The sequence below is a fragment of the Myodes glareolus genome, chromosome 25 (genome assembly GCF_982192425.1).
Source record: "Myodes glareolus chromosome 25, mMyoGla1.1, whole genome shotgun sequence".
Classification (NCBI taxonomy): Eukaryota; Metazoa; Chordata; class Mammalia; order Rodentia; family Cricetidae; genus Myodes; species Myodes glareolus.
Genome location: NC_142050.1, coordinates 16,919,636 through 16,935,385, shown reverse-complemented (window position 1 = coordinate 16,935,385; position 15,750 = coordinate 16,919,636). Strand labels below are relative to the sequence as shown.

The 15,750-nt window shown below is 44.8% G+C and overlaps 2 protein-coding genes across 2 annotated transcripts in view; one reads left to right on the top strand and one right to left on the bottom strand.

Annotated features, from left to right (window-relative positions):
- Positions 1-15,750, bottom strand: part of Ankrd7 (ankyrin repeat domain 7) — a 140,670-nt gene that overhangs the window by 77,990 nt on the left and 46,930 nt on the right.
- Positions 12,668-15,750, top strand: part of LOC148117836 (uncharacterized) — a 30,172-nt gene continuing 27,089 nt past the window's right edge. Inside the window, exon 1 of the mRNA XM_087901829.1 lies at positions 12,668-12,802. Coding sequence (XP_087757955.1) covers positions 12,668-12,802 — 135 coding nt within the window. The remainder of the gene's footprint in view (positions 12,803-15,750) is intronic.

Below are 15,750 nucleotides of genomic sequence, written 5' to 3'. Positions count from 1 at the left end.
GAGAGAGAGATATGGTGGTGGTGGTGGTGGTGGCTTCTGGGGTATTCAAGTAGTTATCTCATTTAGGAGGTAGTTCTCACATGGTGCCAATGTCACCACAAGTGTATTATGATTATTCTCATTTGACTCCAGACTGTCCTCTTGAGCTCATAAAGCAACATCTTCCCCCTACAGGTTAAAGGAAAACTCCTGTTGTCTACCTCAAAGGTATCAATCCCTGGCTAAACCCTTTGTGAAGGAGGGTGCTGACTCTTGACCATGATATTTGTGTCAGATCACATCACCATGTCTGTACTCAGGTGTCTCAAAGGGTCTTCAAATGTGCAAGACAGCCACCCTTGTGGAAAGGTAATTGTGTGGCAGGAAACTGGCATCGCTGCATTGTGTCCCATGGTGTCTGTGAAGCAGCTAGCTGCAAATGGCCCTCCTTATTACCCTTTCCCAGCAAAGCATTCTTTTCCAGCAGGACTCAAGTTTTTCTGTCAAGATTCCATAATATCTTGATCCTGGAAAAGAATGCCACTGCTGTCCTCTCATTCCCTCCGACTCCACACCAGCAGAAGATTCCCTCTCCTTAGGACTCAGCTTGGGCTGCAAAGTCTGCCACCGATCACCTGCTCAGGAGGCAGCATGGCATGATGGTTAAGGGCAGCTTCTCGGGACAGCTGCCTGAATTCAGGTGTGCACTTGCTGTCATGCCAGCTTTGTGATGTTGAGCAGCTTGCTGTATCTACCTTGTCTGTTTCCCTGTCTAGAAGCTCACATCTGCTTGGCTTCTAGGTATTCCCATGGTAATGTGTGTATCCGGAGTGGTACTTACCTAGCTGTGCTTCGTGAGTGTTTGATGTGGTCCCAAGCATGTGTCTGTTTCATTTTGGTATCTTTGAAGTGACAATGTTATCTGCAGTCAGAGATGTCTCTCAATTTCAGTCAGTCTGTTGACCAACCCATGAGGTGACCCATACTTTGTGTCTGTGCAGGCTGGCTATAGTGTTATTTCAGTGGTGTTAGCATATCATTTGTTGGGTTTAATTGCCATCTAAAATGAAAAGATAATCTCAGTATGATTTAGCATCAAAATAAAAAGCTGTTAAGTTAAAACTAAAACCAAACAAACAAAAAACCAAAGTAGAGAAATAAATATGGAATTTGTGAAATAAACATTTGCCATTTATTGGTGAAGTTATCAGAATTCCACTGACCTACCTTTCCTTCCTTCCTTCCTCCCTTCCTTTTCTTTTCTTTTTTTTTTTTTTTTTTTTTTTTTGGAGACAGTTTCTCTGTGTAGTCCTGGCTCCGTGTAGTCCTGGCTGTCCTAGAACTTGCTCTGTAGACCAGGCTGGCCTCAAACTCAGAGATTTTAACATTTCTTTAAAGTAATAACCAAACGCTTTGTGAGAACTTAAAGGGGAAGATCCTCAAAATAGATGAAGGCTAGGTGTGTTGGAGAACATCTTTAATCCCAGCACTCAGGAAGCAGACACAGGTGGATCCCCAAGTTCGAGGCCAGCCTGGGCTACATACTAAGAGCCTGTTACTTTTTTTTAAGTTTTTATTCACTTTACATACTAACTACAGTTCCCCCTCTCTCCCCTCTTCCTGCTCCCCCATCACCTACTCTCTCCCCCATCCACTCTTCAGAAAGGGTAAGGCCTCCCATGGGGAGTCAACAAAGCCTGACATAGTCAACTGAAGCAGAACCAAACCCGTACCCCCTGTATTGAGGCTGAGCATGACATCCCACTATATGGAAAGGCCTCCAAAAAGCCAGCTCACTCACCCGGGATCCTGGTTCCACTGCCAGGGGTCCCACAGACCAGGCCCACGTGCAGAGGGCTAGGAGGATCCCGTGTTTCAAACAAAACAAAACAAATCAAAAGTTGATAAAACTTTGTTTTGTACTAAACTATATAAACAGAGATTGTCATAGAAATGCCCCACCATGTTCTGAAGGCAGACAGAATTGTTAAACTTTACTGGATAGATTAGGGGGAAAGATCAGAGCAGCCAGAGGCTAGTGTGAATTAGTCAAAGCATTAGGTCATAATCAAAGCACTTTCCTCTTTCATTAAGAATTTGTCAATATTTTTTAGCGTCTATTGTCTCAAATGTTTGTTTAGAGAAGGAATGAGCCATCACCTGGCAGTGGTGGTGCACGCCTTTAATCCCAGCAAAGGCAAGAGGAGGAGCTCTGTGAATTCGAGGCCAGAATGGTCTGCAGAGTGAGTTCCAGGAAGTCTGCAATCTCATGGAGCTCCATCTCATCATCTTACTGTGTAATTCTTTTACATTGGTTATCAAACAATGGCTATAGGAAATATTGTTACCTTTGAAATAGTAGTTTTTTAAGAATTATCTTATTTTATGTGAGTGGGTGTTTTGCCTACACGTGTATGTGTGTACCATGTACATACCCGGAGTCTGTAGGGGCCAGAAGGGTGCTTTGGATCCCCCGTGGTTAGATACAGTCATAAACCACCATGTAAATGCTGGGAGTCACACTTAGGTTCTCTGGAGGAGCAGCCAGTGCTCCTTACCACTAGGCCGTCTCTCCGGATGATACAGTATTTTAGAAATTTGTTTTGATGTTTTGATTTTTTTTGTTTTGTTTTTTTTTAGAAAATTAAACAAGTTGGTGAATCAAATACCCAAAGCATGCTTGAAATAAAATATTAATTTAATTATTTTCAGAAAGTATGGGAAGCTGAGATGCCCTGATTGGGAGAAAAGCGTATAATGCATCCATGCACATTAGGGAAGGGCTTGATGCTTCCCCTAATAACCATAATATTATTGTTTCCAAGATTTGTGCATGATCTTGTAAGAATCATCTTAATGATAAATGCTTCTGTTTCTAAATATTCTTGGAAATGTACATATTTTAACCTTTAGAAATTAGTTATTTATTTTGTTGTACATTTTTGTAACTTACTACTTAAAAATGCCATCTTGATTTTTTTTAAATTCTTCTTTAGATTTATTTTTCACTTTATGTGTAAGAACGTTTTGTGTGTATGTATGAATAGCACGTGTGCCAGGTGCTTGCAGAGGTCAGAAGAGGGTTTGATTCCCTGGAACTAGAATTATGGATGCCTGTGGCCACTGTGTGGTCTCTGGGGATTAAATCTAGTCCTCTTAAGTACCAAGTGCTGTTAACCTCTGAACCATCTAACCAGCACCCACCCCATCTTGAGTTTTAAAAATTGGTTTTTAACAATTTATCTCATAGAAGCCTTGTTCTTTTGGTTTTTTAAAGATTTATTTATATTTATGTGAATGCATATTTTGTCAGAGTGCGCACACCAGAAAAGAGTATTTGATCTCCTGGACCTGGAGTTACAGGTTGTTGTGAGCCTCTCTGTAGGTGTTGGGCACCAAACCAAGGTCCTCTGCAAGAGCAGCAGGTGCCCCTAACTGCTGAGCCATCTCTTCAACTACCCCATCCCTGCTTTTCTGTTATATTTTCAGATACTTTTAGCCATAGACCCCCAAAAAAATCTTGCTTAAAGTTGGAAGCAAGGGCTTTCTTCTTGGAAGAGTTGAGCTTCTGTCTTGACCATGTGCTGGTGGTTTTCACTACATTTTTATTTCACTAGATATATGAAATTTTCATCCTTGTATTTTCTGCTTAATGAAATAATTTGTTTTTAAAGGGCTAATTTAGGGAAATGTCCGAGTCTAATTATTATTGTGATGCCCATGTTTATTCCTTGTCCTTCTAATTTAGAATACTGCTTGTAGACAGTCTTGCTGTTTAATGGCTGTTGGCAAAACATCTAAGATTAATTTTGGTTGAGCCTGGAATCAGAACTGGTTCTCATCTGTTAGCATTAGTTTTTCAGATATTTGACTCATTTGTCAATTGGAGTTTCCTCCTGCTGATGGCAAAATCTCATTTTGTTGAGCAAACCTAATTTGATCTCTAAATAAGCAACAATGACTGAGCTGGCATCGCCTGGAGGTGAGGCTAGAAGGTGAGAGTGTGGGGAGAAATAAGGATTGGTCCTTATTTCCTTATAGGAAGCCAGGTTTGCCTGAGGTCACGTAGCTATGCTACATTTGATTGTGCTACATTTTCAAATAACTGCAACCGTGGATTCTTACCATTTTAGGGTACAAGTAATCGTGTTACTTTGAAAGCAGTGGAGTCTTTAGTAGTCAGTTTAGTTTTTCCGGAGGGTGGGGTTCCAAGATAAGAGTTTCTTTATGGGATTTGTGAGGTTCCTTGTAAGTCCTTTGCCAGAGCAGTGACTAACCACGGCAATCCTGCTCACCAGTGATTCCCAGGATGAAGAGTGAATGGTTGCAGGTGCATCATGCTCTGGCTGTTTCTCGTGGCCTCATCCTCGTATTTTCTTGTCCGTGTTACTCCCATGGCTCCAGGAGGATGACGCTCCTGTACTCACTTGGCTTGGTGGCATGCTCTTAGTTCAGGTTCAGTGTTGATGCTCTTGTGTCTGGAGCTCTTGTCCCTCGTCGTCGCTACCTCTTGCTTGTTCTCTGTTTCTCCCTTGGTGTTTACAGAGCTTCTGGCTCTGCTTCCTCTTGGATCTATATAGACCCTTCTCAACTTCTCAGTTCCCGAGACTACTCTACTGTCTTATTCGCTGGCTCATTTCCTCTGCGCTATCTACTCTATGTCATTTAAAGCTGTGTTCCCAGACACCATAGGCCCCACACAACACATAGTTGAAAATGTACTAGGAAGCAAATACCCCAGTTGAACCCTCTTTATGGATGACTGACCATTTGTTCTAATAGAGTACCCACCCCCACTTCTGCTTTAGCTTTAGAAATAGAAATGGGAACCTTTAGGAATCCCAGTTCTCACACAGTGATGTTAGATGATGTGGTTCCTAAGTGCTTCTCGTGGATTATTCTTTACTTGCTTGGTCTGTAATTATTACATACTCCTTGTAAGAAACTACAAAATATGAATTGGTTTTGTCAGTTTGTCATACTGGTTAGCGTCAGTAAATGGCAGGTTTTGTCTCCTAAGAGCCATTTCTGCTAAAGCCTGTACTTTTCCCACACCTGCCCACCTTCATGGTTACTGTTACTCCCTTAAAAATTAGAGATTAGGTTTTTAAGGCAAAGTAATTGAAAATGCTCCACAGCTGGGTAATAAAATAGGAGGTGACCAGCTAAGCAGATAAGTAGGCCTTTTTAAAATTACTCTGTTTTATCTTGGACTTGGAGTGTTTGTGTTGGCAACTACTCTTAGAATAACCAAGCCAGGGCCTGGTGTTGTCACACACATAAATGTAAGAAGCAATTAGTGAGGAGCTGGCTCGGAGTGTCTGGCTGGGGGAAGCACCACACAGGTCGTGAGGCTGGGAGGGTCCAGCCAGGCGTGGAGCCTCTGTCGTTTCACTTCTTGGGTATGGCTCATGTGAGCATCCTTCGTCCTTGTGTCAGGGGTATAGAGCACCTTCCAGCGGGCAGTATCCATCTCTGAGAGCTAACTTACACAGTGAAATCAGCCACGTTTGTTCTCTGCTTCAGGGAGACAACTGGAATTAGAGGAAACCCGTTGTGTGAGCCCCTGCACATCGCATGTGTACTGTTGCCCCTGGACACTTGCATGCCTTGGTAACCCAAGCCTATTGCCAAAGGCCACCTCTTTGTACCTTTTTTTTTAGTTGTTAAAAAATTGTGCTCATATATATGTGTGGTGTGTTCATGTGTGTGCACATGCATGTGCATGGAAGCCATGCTGTGGGATAATGCTCTTGTACACTGTAGAGATTTGTCTCTTCTTTTGGTTTAATAAATGCTGATTGGCCAGTCGCCAGTCAGAAAGTATAGATGGGGCAACCAGGTGAAGAGAATCCTTATAGAAAGGCAGAGAAACAGAGGAGGCAAGATGAGAATGCCTTACTGAGAAAAGGCACCAAGTCATGTGGCTAAACATAGACAAAAATTATGGGTTAATTTATGTTGTAAGAGCTAGTTATAATTAATATAAGCCTCTGTATGTTTCCTTGGGACTGAATGGCTGTGGGACTGGGTTGGACAGAAACTTCTGTTTACAAAGCCAGAAGAGGGTACCAGATCCCCGGGAGTCACAGACAGTTGTGAGCTATGTGTCATGGGTACTAGGAGCTATACTCCAGTCCTCTGCAAGAGCAAGCACACTTAACTGAGCCACTTCTCCAACTCCTTAGTAGCACCGTCTTCAATCTTGGCCTGTCTCCTTTTCATCCCCTTCGAGTTGGTTGTTAGGCGTTGCCTGTCATTTCTGTGGTCCTCAGAATCATCACAGTCTACGCTTGTCTCTCATTGTCAGTTTTCGCTGGGAGGACTTCCCAGAGTTGTTGTTCTGCCAATTCCTCTTGTGTGCTGACCAGATGCAAGGCCAGATGAGGCTTCAGTTCCTCCCATTAATCCACAGTAATCACAGCTCACAGCCAAGAAGACTGTTTGAGAATTACTTCTGACTAAAGTACAGAGAAAAAAACCTGGAGTGTTTCATCTCTTTTTTTCTTAGAGATTGAACTTAACTTTTATCCATGTTCCTTATTCCAAACTCAAGGCCTGTCCGGGTGTTGTCTAGGATTGAAGGAGTAGGGTATGGCCTCTCCCTTTAGTCTCGGATTTCCCATTAACAACTTAGAGCAACATACTGTTTGTTATAAATGTAAGTGAACACTGAGGGTCCCAGGTCATGTGCTTGTCCTCCTTGTGGTCAGTTCTACCTGAACTACACCGGGAGTGGCAGGATTGATTCCCCAAAGTACTAGGAGTTTATGGTCTGAATTTGAAGTTGCAAGTTGACAGTTTGTGGGTGAATGTAGGCCAGCAAGATGTTTTGTCTGATTTTCACAGTGTTTGAAAAAAAAATGAGAGTAAAAATTTAGGTTTTATCTTTTAAAAACTCTAGATTTTTTTTGGCTTTCCTTAAAGACCCAAAAGATGAAAACAAAACAAACAAAAATAAAAAAGCAAAACAACCCCAAACCAAGAGCCAAAGCAAAACTCAACAACCAAAGGAAAGCAGGGTCCAAATCCTATATGGTGTGCTGTAGTGTGGATTCTAAGTGGACTTAATAATAAAAACCCAGAGTCAGATATTAGGGGATGAAAACTGAAAGATCAGAGAAGCAGAGCAGCCAGTCACTAGTTCTTACCTCTACGAAATCCTAAAACCGAATGGGGAATCCTCAGACTGAAGGCTGTCTATGAAACCTCAGTCTGAATGAGCTCCTGTCTCTTCCCACCTTACAGTCCTCTCTCCTCACAGCTGTATCACTTCCCTCAGTCTGAATGAGCTCCTGTCTCTTCCCACCTTACAGTCCTCTCTCCTCACAGCTGTATCACTTCCCTCAGTCTGAATGAGCTCCTGTCTCTTCCCACCTTACACTCCTCTCTCCTCACAGCTGTATCACTTCCCTCAGTCTGAATGAGCTCCTGTCTCTTCCCACCTTACACTCCTCTCTCCTCACAGCTGTATCACTTTCCATCTCCACCTCCCTGGTGCTGGGATTAAAGATGGGAGCCATCACCACTTGGCGCTGTTTTTCTTTTAGACTGAGTCAATGTCGTGTAGCCCAGGGTTGCCTTGCACTCACAGAGATCCGTTTGCCTCTGCCTTCCGAGTGCTGGGATTAAAGGTGTGTACCACCACTCTGTGGCACTCTGATCTTCAGGCAAATTTTGTTACAGCTCAAACAAAATATGTCTACAATGTCCTAACTGGATAGTGAGGGTTAGTGGGATGGATCTTTCCTTGGGAGAGTCACTTTACAGCCTCCCTTCACTGTGTCTCTGGGCATGTCACAGTACCCCTTGGACTAAGCAGTATAGTTTCCCTATGTATTATTTTAACTGTAATTTCAGGTTCTGCTTAAGTCCTGGCTGTAAGTTTATGTTGAGGTTCACTGTTTCTATGTAATTTCATTAAGAAAAGTAATTATGTGGTGTAAAAATAAAATAGATGAATAAGCATCCTTTGCATATGTGGGAATATAATTTTATCTTATTTAATAGACATTTAAGTGACTAGTTTTCTTTCCTGTATCTTTATAAAAATGTGTATCCGAACTATGTGTCATCCCAGGATTGAGGAGGCTGAGGCAGGAGCAAGCTAGCTGAGTTTGAGGCCAGCCCGGGCTCCAGAGGGAGACCTTGTTTCAGCTCCTTCCCCCAGTCACCTCACCACCAGCATTTGTATTTTCCTGTAGGGAAGAGCAACTTGTAGGTAGCTAGGAAGTCGTACTCCGAAGACTCCCAGTTGATCACATTTTGATCTGCACAATGATGTCGCAGGGGCTGTGCATGGTGTCCAGTTTAGTGGTTAAGTGAAGAAGGAAGGATAAAGGATGAACAGACCAAGGGATGCAGTGTGACTAGTTAGAGAAGGGAATGGACTGCCTTTGAGCCATGCCTGGGGAAAGAGAAGTCTCTTGACAGGAGAAGGAAGTGTCAAGCTCAAGGAGGAAGAATTAACTTATCTAACACAAAAATGCAAGGCATTAATTTGTGGGAAGAGGTCGGTCCAGACCAGGCAGGGTCACTGCTCTGGTGTCTTCCCCTTCTCTAGGAAGCTGCTTCACTCTGACCCTCCACACCCATCTCCCAGTTAATAAAACATCCACAGTTGATGGAACTTGGCAGTGACAAGTTGTATGTCACCCACTATGTCCCTGGTTCTTAAAAAGTTTTGGTAGGGGGAGTTGGAGGCTGAAGTACGCTGCCAATCCTTGACCATTTAGCATTCCTTAGTGTGCACATTTTCCTGCTTTCTGCTTCCCCTTGGTTTTGTAGGTTAGGATCACTGGCTGCTCTTGCAGAGGACCTGGGCTGAGTCCCAGCACCCACATGGTGGCTCACAACTGTCTATATCTCCAGTTTCAGGAGATCTGATGTCCTCTTCTGACTCTCTTGGGCACACATGGTATATACACAGACATATATGAAGGCAAAATATCCATATACATAAAATAAATTTTAAAAAAGATGTTAAGGATAGAGGAACAAGGGTAAATGGGGTTTACTATACATTTATTACAGCTTTCATAATTACTCCAAAATAAAAAGTAGAATTCCTGCCAGGCAGTGGTGGTGCACGATTTAATCCCAGCACTTGGATGCAGAGGCGGAAGGATCCCTGAGTTCAAAGCCAGCCTGGTCTACAAAGAGTTTTAGGGTGGGTGGGGCTATACAAAACAAACAAACAAACAAACAAGCAGCAGAATTCCTGACTATAATAGCATGTTATGCGTGGGAAAGGCTAAATGAGATTAAATGATCTAAGGACCCTGAATTATGCATAAGAAAATAAATGTTTGATTGATTTAACACTCTGATCAGTGTATGGCACACTGTAAATGATGCCCAGGGCTGGTGAGCTGACTCAGCAGGAAAAGCCCTGGCTTCCAAGCCTGGTGGTCTGAGCCTGATTCTCAGAAGGGGAGAGCACAGGGATGAAGAGCTGGCTCCGTGGTTAAGAGCACCCACAGGCAGCTCACAAGCATCTCTAACTCCAGTTCCAAGAAATTTGATGCCCCTTTCTGACCTCCTTGGGCACCAGGCACACATGTGGTACAGACATATACAGGCAGACAAAACACATAAAAAGAACTAAATCTAAAAATATATATATTTGAAAAGAAGGAGAAAGTTGACTTTATCAAGTTGTCCCCTGACTTCTGTATGTAGGAGTCAAGCCACAGTCAAGTACTCTCTCTCTCTCTCTCTCTCTCTCTCTCTCTCACACACACACACACACACACACACACACTCTCACCCCCCCCTTCTCTCTCTCTCTCTCTCACACACACACACAAAAACAAGTGATAAGTGTGATTTGTTAAAAGGCACTCACTAGGGTAGGGGTAGCTAAGTAGTCAGGTCCTTGCCCAGCATATATGAGTCCCTGGTCTGAAACTCTCAGCACTGGCGGAAAAGATATTTACTAAAGGCATATAAAGGTTTCCTATGCTGCTATATATAAATAGTATATGCTATTTACTAGGCATATAAAGGTTTCCTTCAGCACAGCTACTTACCTGTGACAAAGTGACATGGAAGCAGCCATAGACACTATGCAAGTGGACCGAATGGACATATAGAAACTGTATACATCCCAGGCATGGTGGCTAAACAATTAAGAAAGAAAGGATATCTTTTCTGTACAGAGTAGGCGGTTCCTTGATCAAGAAAAGAAGTTTATTTTGGTTCTGAGTTGAAGTAGTGTTGAAAGGCCACATCTTGTGACCTTTCGCTGGTAAAGTCTAAATGTGGAACAGAGAGGGTTGTCACATGGCAAGAGATAGGGAGCACATGTGTGTACATATGTCCATTTTTATCTCTTCCCCTTCTAAGGCTAGCAGTCTTTGGTCATGGGGGCTCCGCTTGCATAATTTTATGTTTAATCTCCCCGGAAAGCTCCCAGTTTTAATCACCACAGTTGAAGTCAGGCTAGTGGTGCTTACGTTGCCCTTCCAGCACCTGGATGGTGGTGGCAGTAAGACCAAGAAGTTCAAGGCCCCACATAGGTCTTCTGCGTGTGTGTGACAGTTGTGTAGCTTGTTCTGTGTGTAAGGCTCCTAGCGGTGAGATCAGGACCCGGGCCTGGCCCTTAGCTGGATTACCTTGCCCAGCCTTTATGCAGGGGGAAGAGCTCGGTGCTGCCTCAGCTTGATGTGCTGTACTGTGTTCAAGCCCATGGGAGGCCTGCTCTTTCTGAATGGAGAAGGAGTGGTTAGAAAGGGGGTAGAAGGGAGTTGCAGGGAAGGGTGTAGCATGACGGCCGGCTTGTTGGGGTATCTGCTCCCGCCTGGTACCCCACAGCCGGCAAGTCCCAGAGAAAATCAATCACACAGAGATCTCTATAAGTTATAAAGCTGATTGGCCCATTAGGTCAAGCTACTTATTAGCTCTTATAACTTATGTTACCCCATTATCCTTATCTGTGTTAGCCACACGGCTCAGTACCTTTTCCAGTGGGGCAGCTTACATCTTTCCTCTTCGGTGGTCTGGACAGAACTGGCAGAGGGAGCTTCCTGCTTTCCAGAATATTCCTGTTCTCATCACCCCGCCTCTACTTCCTGTCTGGTTGACCCACCTATACTTCCTGCCTGGCCAATCAGCGTTTTATTAAAATACATGATTGACAGAACACAGACAATTCTCCCACACCAGGAGGGGATGGGAGGGGAGGAGAGAAGGGAAGGGAAACTGTGGTTAGTATGTAAAATAAATTTTAAGAAATTTTAAATAAAATTTAAGAAAGGAAGAAGTTCAAGACCAGCATTGGCTACATAGAGAATTTGAGGCCCAACTGGGTCCTGTATCAAAAATGTTAAGTAAAAATATTAGATAAAATAGTAAACATTATTTTATTTAATAATTAACAGCTATTTATGTAGTTGAATTAAGTTCCTACTTTCTTAATGCCTCACTATGGGATAAAATTTCCCCCCCATGAACCCTTAAGGGACACGCTGACATCATAATCTGAATGACAGGGCCTAAAGGCTCCTTGTTAGGGCTGGAGGTGGCCCAGAGGTGGGGAATGAAGACTGCTCTCGCAGAGACTCATCAGTACCCATGTTGTGTGGTTCTCACACACCTGTCCCTGTAGACACCCTCTCGGCCCCTCTCCACAGCACCCGCACTCATACGTGTGTATGCATACACACATGATTTAAAATAGAAAAGTAAATCTTTAAGGTTCCTGTTGAACTGCACACAAATGTTTTAAGAACCCGAAGGGATATTTCACTGCTAATTATTTCCCAGAGCTCCAGGCTTTTATACCCTGGTGTACGTACATACATGCTATGTGGCTAGTACCTGCCCACTGTTCAGGGTACAAGCCAGCATTCTTTATAATTAAAATCCTTATAGAAGTTGAACAGTGCTTCATAAAGCACGCACACCATATATATTTATTCTTTTTTTTAGTGGGATTCCCAAGAATATGACTTGCGCTGCTCCTATAGACGAAAGACCCTGTGGGGAAAGACCTAGTCTGTCTTCTAAAACAGTGCCTACTAGGCAGTAGTCCGTTAGTGTTCCTAGATGGAAGAAAGCATTTTTCTTTATCAGTGATCACATCAATATTGTTCGCACTGCATTGACTCTAGGGAAGATGGAGTGATGGGTGGCTTAATGACCAAACTGGGCAGTGAGACCGTCGGTCCTCTCTTAAGGCCACTGCTCAGTGTGATGTGTGTCAGGGCAACAGCAACTAGGAAATATGGAGACTTGTAAACCTAGAAAACCAAGCACCTCCATGTCCCTGAGGGATTCCACTTGATCTGTCCCAGCTCTCTTAGATTCCACCTGGTTCTGTGTTCTAACCTGCAGTTTGTGAGTTGTGACCATAGACCCAGTCCAAACTTGACAGTGACCAGTGACCGGCTCCAAAGAAAATGTGAGTCAGAACAAGTCATTTGGGAAGACCTTTGAAAGTCTGCCTCATCACGCCCCCCCCTTAATGACAAGTCTGTCTAGCTGAACCCTAGAAGATTCACAGATAGATTCTTTCCTGGGCTTTAGATACCAGAGCTCTCAGAGCCACAGGCAGACACAGGGAAGGGCAGCTGCTGGTACCTGAGCACGCCCCCAGACTGGCTTTCCCTGACAGTGCCTATTGTGATGTCATGGGATCTCAGTATAAAGGCAGGAACTGTAGCTGAGAGGAGCATAGGCTTGAGAAATGGCGCTAATGTGGGGCCTCGCTGCTCCACTGCCAGTGTATCTCAGCCTTGCGTTACTTGGTTTTTTAGTCTATGGCGCATGGGTACTCTTTTCTAGGTATCAGAACCAGGGCCAGGTGGCAGCCAAGACACAGGTATGTGAAACCACTCTTTCTCGGGTCATTTCTCCCCATGCTGACGGCCTATAGGTTTGTCTAAATACCTGTTCTCTGGGCCATAGGAGGACCTGGATGGAGGGCAGAGGGGAATTGAGACAGAACTGATAGATGCTTCCTCTTTTTTTTCTTCTTGTTTTGGATTTTCAAGACAAGGTTTCTCTGTGTAGCCCTGGCTCTCCTGATTCCTGTAGACCACGTTGGCCTTGAACTCACAGAGATTCTTTTGCCTCTGCCTCCCAAGTGCTGGGACTAAAGGCATGAACCACCACTACCCACCTGTCTTTCTCTTAATTCACTTCAGGAAGTCTTAGGATGGGTTTGGTGGTGCATACCTTTAATCCCAACTTCGGAGGGAGAGGCAGGAAGATCCCTGATTTCAAGACCAGCCTGGTCTACATAGTGAGTTCCAGGACAACCAGGACTAAGTAGAGAGATTCTGTCTCAAAAAATAAAGAAGAGGAGGAGGAGGAAGAGGAAGGGGTGGGATAAAAAAGAAGGGGGTGGGATGGAGGAGGAAGGGGTGGGATGGAGGAGGAGGGGGTGGGATGGAGGAGGAGGGGGTGGGATGGAGGAGGAGGGCGTGGGATGGACTAGGAGGGGGTGGGATGGAGGAGGGGGAAAGTGAGGAGAGGGAGGGGGGAAAAGAGGAGGAGGGGGAGGGGGAAGAGAAAAGAAGAAAAAGAAGAAGAAGAAGAAGAGGAGGAGGAGGAGGAGGGGGGTGGGGGAGGAGGAGGAGAAGGAGGGGGAAAAAGGAGGAGGGGGAAGGGGAAGAGGAGGAGGAGGAGGAAGAAGAAGAAGAAGAAGAAGAAGAAGAAGAAGAAGAAGAAGAAGAAGAAGAGGACGAGGAGGAAGAGGAGGAGGAGAGGGTGGGGGGAGGAGGAGAAGGTGGGGGTAGGGGAGAAGAAGGGGGAGGAGGAGGAGGAAAAGAGGAGGAGAGGGAGGGGGCAAAGGAGGAGGGGACAGGAAAGAGAAAGAAGAAGAAGAAGAGGAAGAGGAAGAGGAGGAGGAGGAGAGGGTGGGGGAGGAGACGGTGGGGGTGGGGGGAGGAGAAGGGAGGAGGAGAAGGTGGGGGTGGGGGGAGGAGAAGGGAGGAGGAGAAGGTGGGGGTGGGGGAGGAGAAGGGGGAGGAGAAGGAGGAAAAGAGGAGAGGGAGGGGGCAAAGGAGGAGGGGACAGGAAAGAGAAAGAAGAAGAAGAAGAGGAGGAGGAGGAAGAGGAAGAGGAGGAGGAGGAGAGGGTGGGGGAGGAGGAGAAGGTGGGGGAGAGGAAGGAGGAGGGGGAAAAGAGGGAGGGGGGAAAGGAGGAGGGGAGGAGGAGGAGAGGGTGGGGGAGGAGGAGAAGGTGGGGGAGAGGAAGGAGGAGGGGGAGGAGGAGGGGGGAAAAGAGGGAGGGGGGAAAGGAGGAGGGGAGGGGGAAGAGAAAGAAAAAGGAGAAGGAAGAAGAAGAAGAAGAAGAAAAGGAGGAGGAGGAGGAGGGGAGGGGGAGGAGAGAAAAAGGTGGAGGAGGAGGAAGAAGAAGAAGAAGGAGGAGGAGGAGGAGGAAGGAAGAAGAAGAAGAAGAAGAAGAAGAAGAAGAAGAAGAAGAAGAAGAAGAAGAAGAAGAAGAAGAAGAAGAAGAAGAAGAAGAAGAAGAAGAAGAAGAAGAAGAAGAAGTAGAAGACGACGACGACAAAAAGGAGGAGAAAAGAAGAAGGAAGTAGTTTCAGTAGCTTTAGGATCTATTATCAAATAGACACTGAGGAAGAATTACTAGATATAGAGGAAGTGCTGTCTAGACTTCCAGCTGAAATGGAACATTCATATGACTTAACTCAGGGGAAGTTATGGAAAAGAATGTGGTAAGTAAGAGTGGTGTGGATATTGTCCATTGCATGGATAGGAGGCAGATGGTAGAGAGAGCTTGTCTTACAAAGATTTATAACCATATGACAAAACAAAGGTCTCAGGAAGTGAATTGCAAGTGTCGCTTGGTTGGGGAGTTTCTATTTCCAGTGGGAGAGGGGTTGTCTGAGTACATGGTTCACGTGTTTGAAACATCAGTAGATCACGTCTCTTCTGAGTCTTCGGTCCTTTGAGCATACCATGAGTGGCTGGCTCTCCCACAGTCCTGCCATCTTGCCCAGACTTGAGATGCCTATCTCTTTATTGAGTCGTTCCAGTGAGTGTGTAGCATCTCACCTCCCCACACTGCCCCCCCGATGAATGACATTGAGCAACGTCTCAGGTTTATTAGTCGTTTGGAAATTCTCCTTTGTAAACTGCCTATTCAAGTCATGTGTGCATTTTTTGTTTGTGTGAATTTGTGTGCGAGTGTGTGTGGACGTGAGTGTGTGAGTGTGTGTGTGAGCATGTGAGTATCTGGGTGCCTGTGTGTATGTTAGTGAGGATCAAATTCAGGTCATTGCTCCTTCCAGGCAAAGCAATGACTTTACATTTCTGGTGCATTTTTTCCTTTATTTATTTATTTTTGTTGTTGTTGTTGTTTGTCTGTTTTAGGTTTTTTGTTTCTTTTGGTTTTTCAAGACACCGTTTGTCTGTGTAATCCTGGATGTCCTGGAGATCTTTCTGTAGATCAGGCTGGCCTCAAACTCACAGAAATCTTTCTGCCTCTCTCTCAAGTGCTGGGAATAAAGGTGCATGTCACCACCGCCTGGCAAGCAGTATATTTCTATTTATTAGTAAAAATTTTTGTTTCTCATTTTACATAACAATCCCAGTTCTCTCTCACTCCCCTCCTCCCCTTCCCTCTACCTCCCCACATCCACTCCTCAGAAAGGAGTCCACAAAGTGTAGCACATTGCTTTGAGTCAGGACCAAGGCCCTCCCCACTATATCTAGGCTGAGCAAGGTATCCCTCCAAAGAGAATGGGTTCCAAAAAGCCAGTACAAGCAGTAGGAATAAATCCTGGTCTCACTGCCAGTGGCC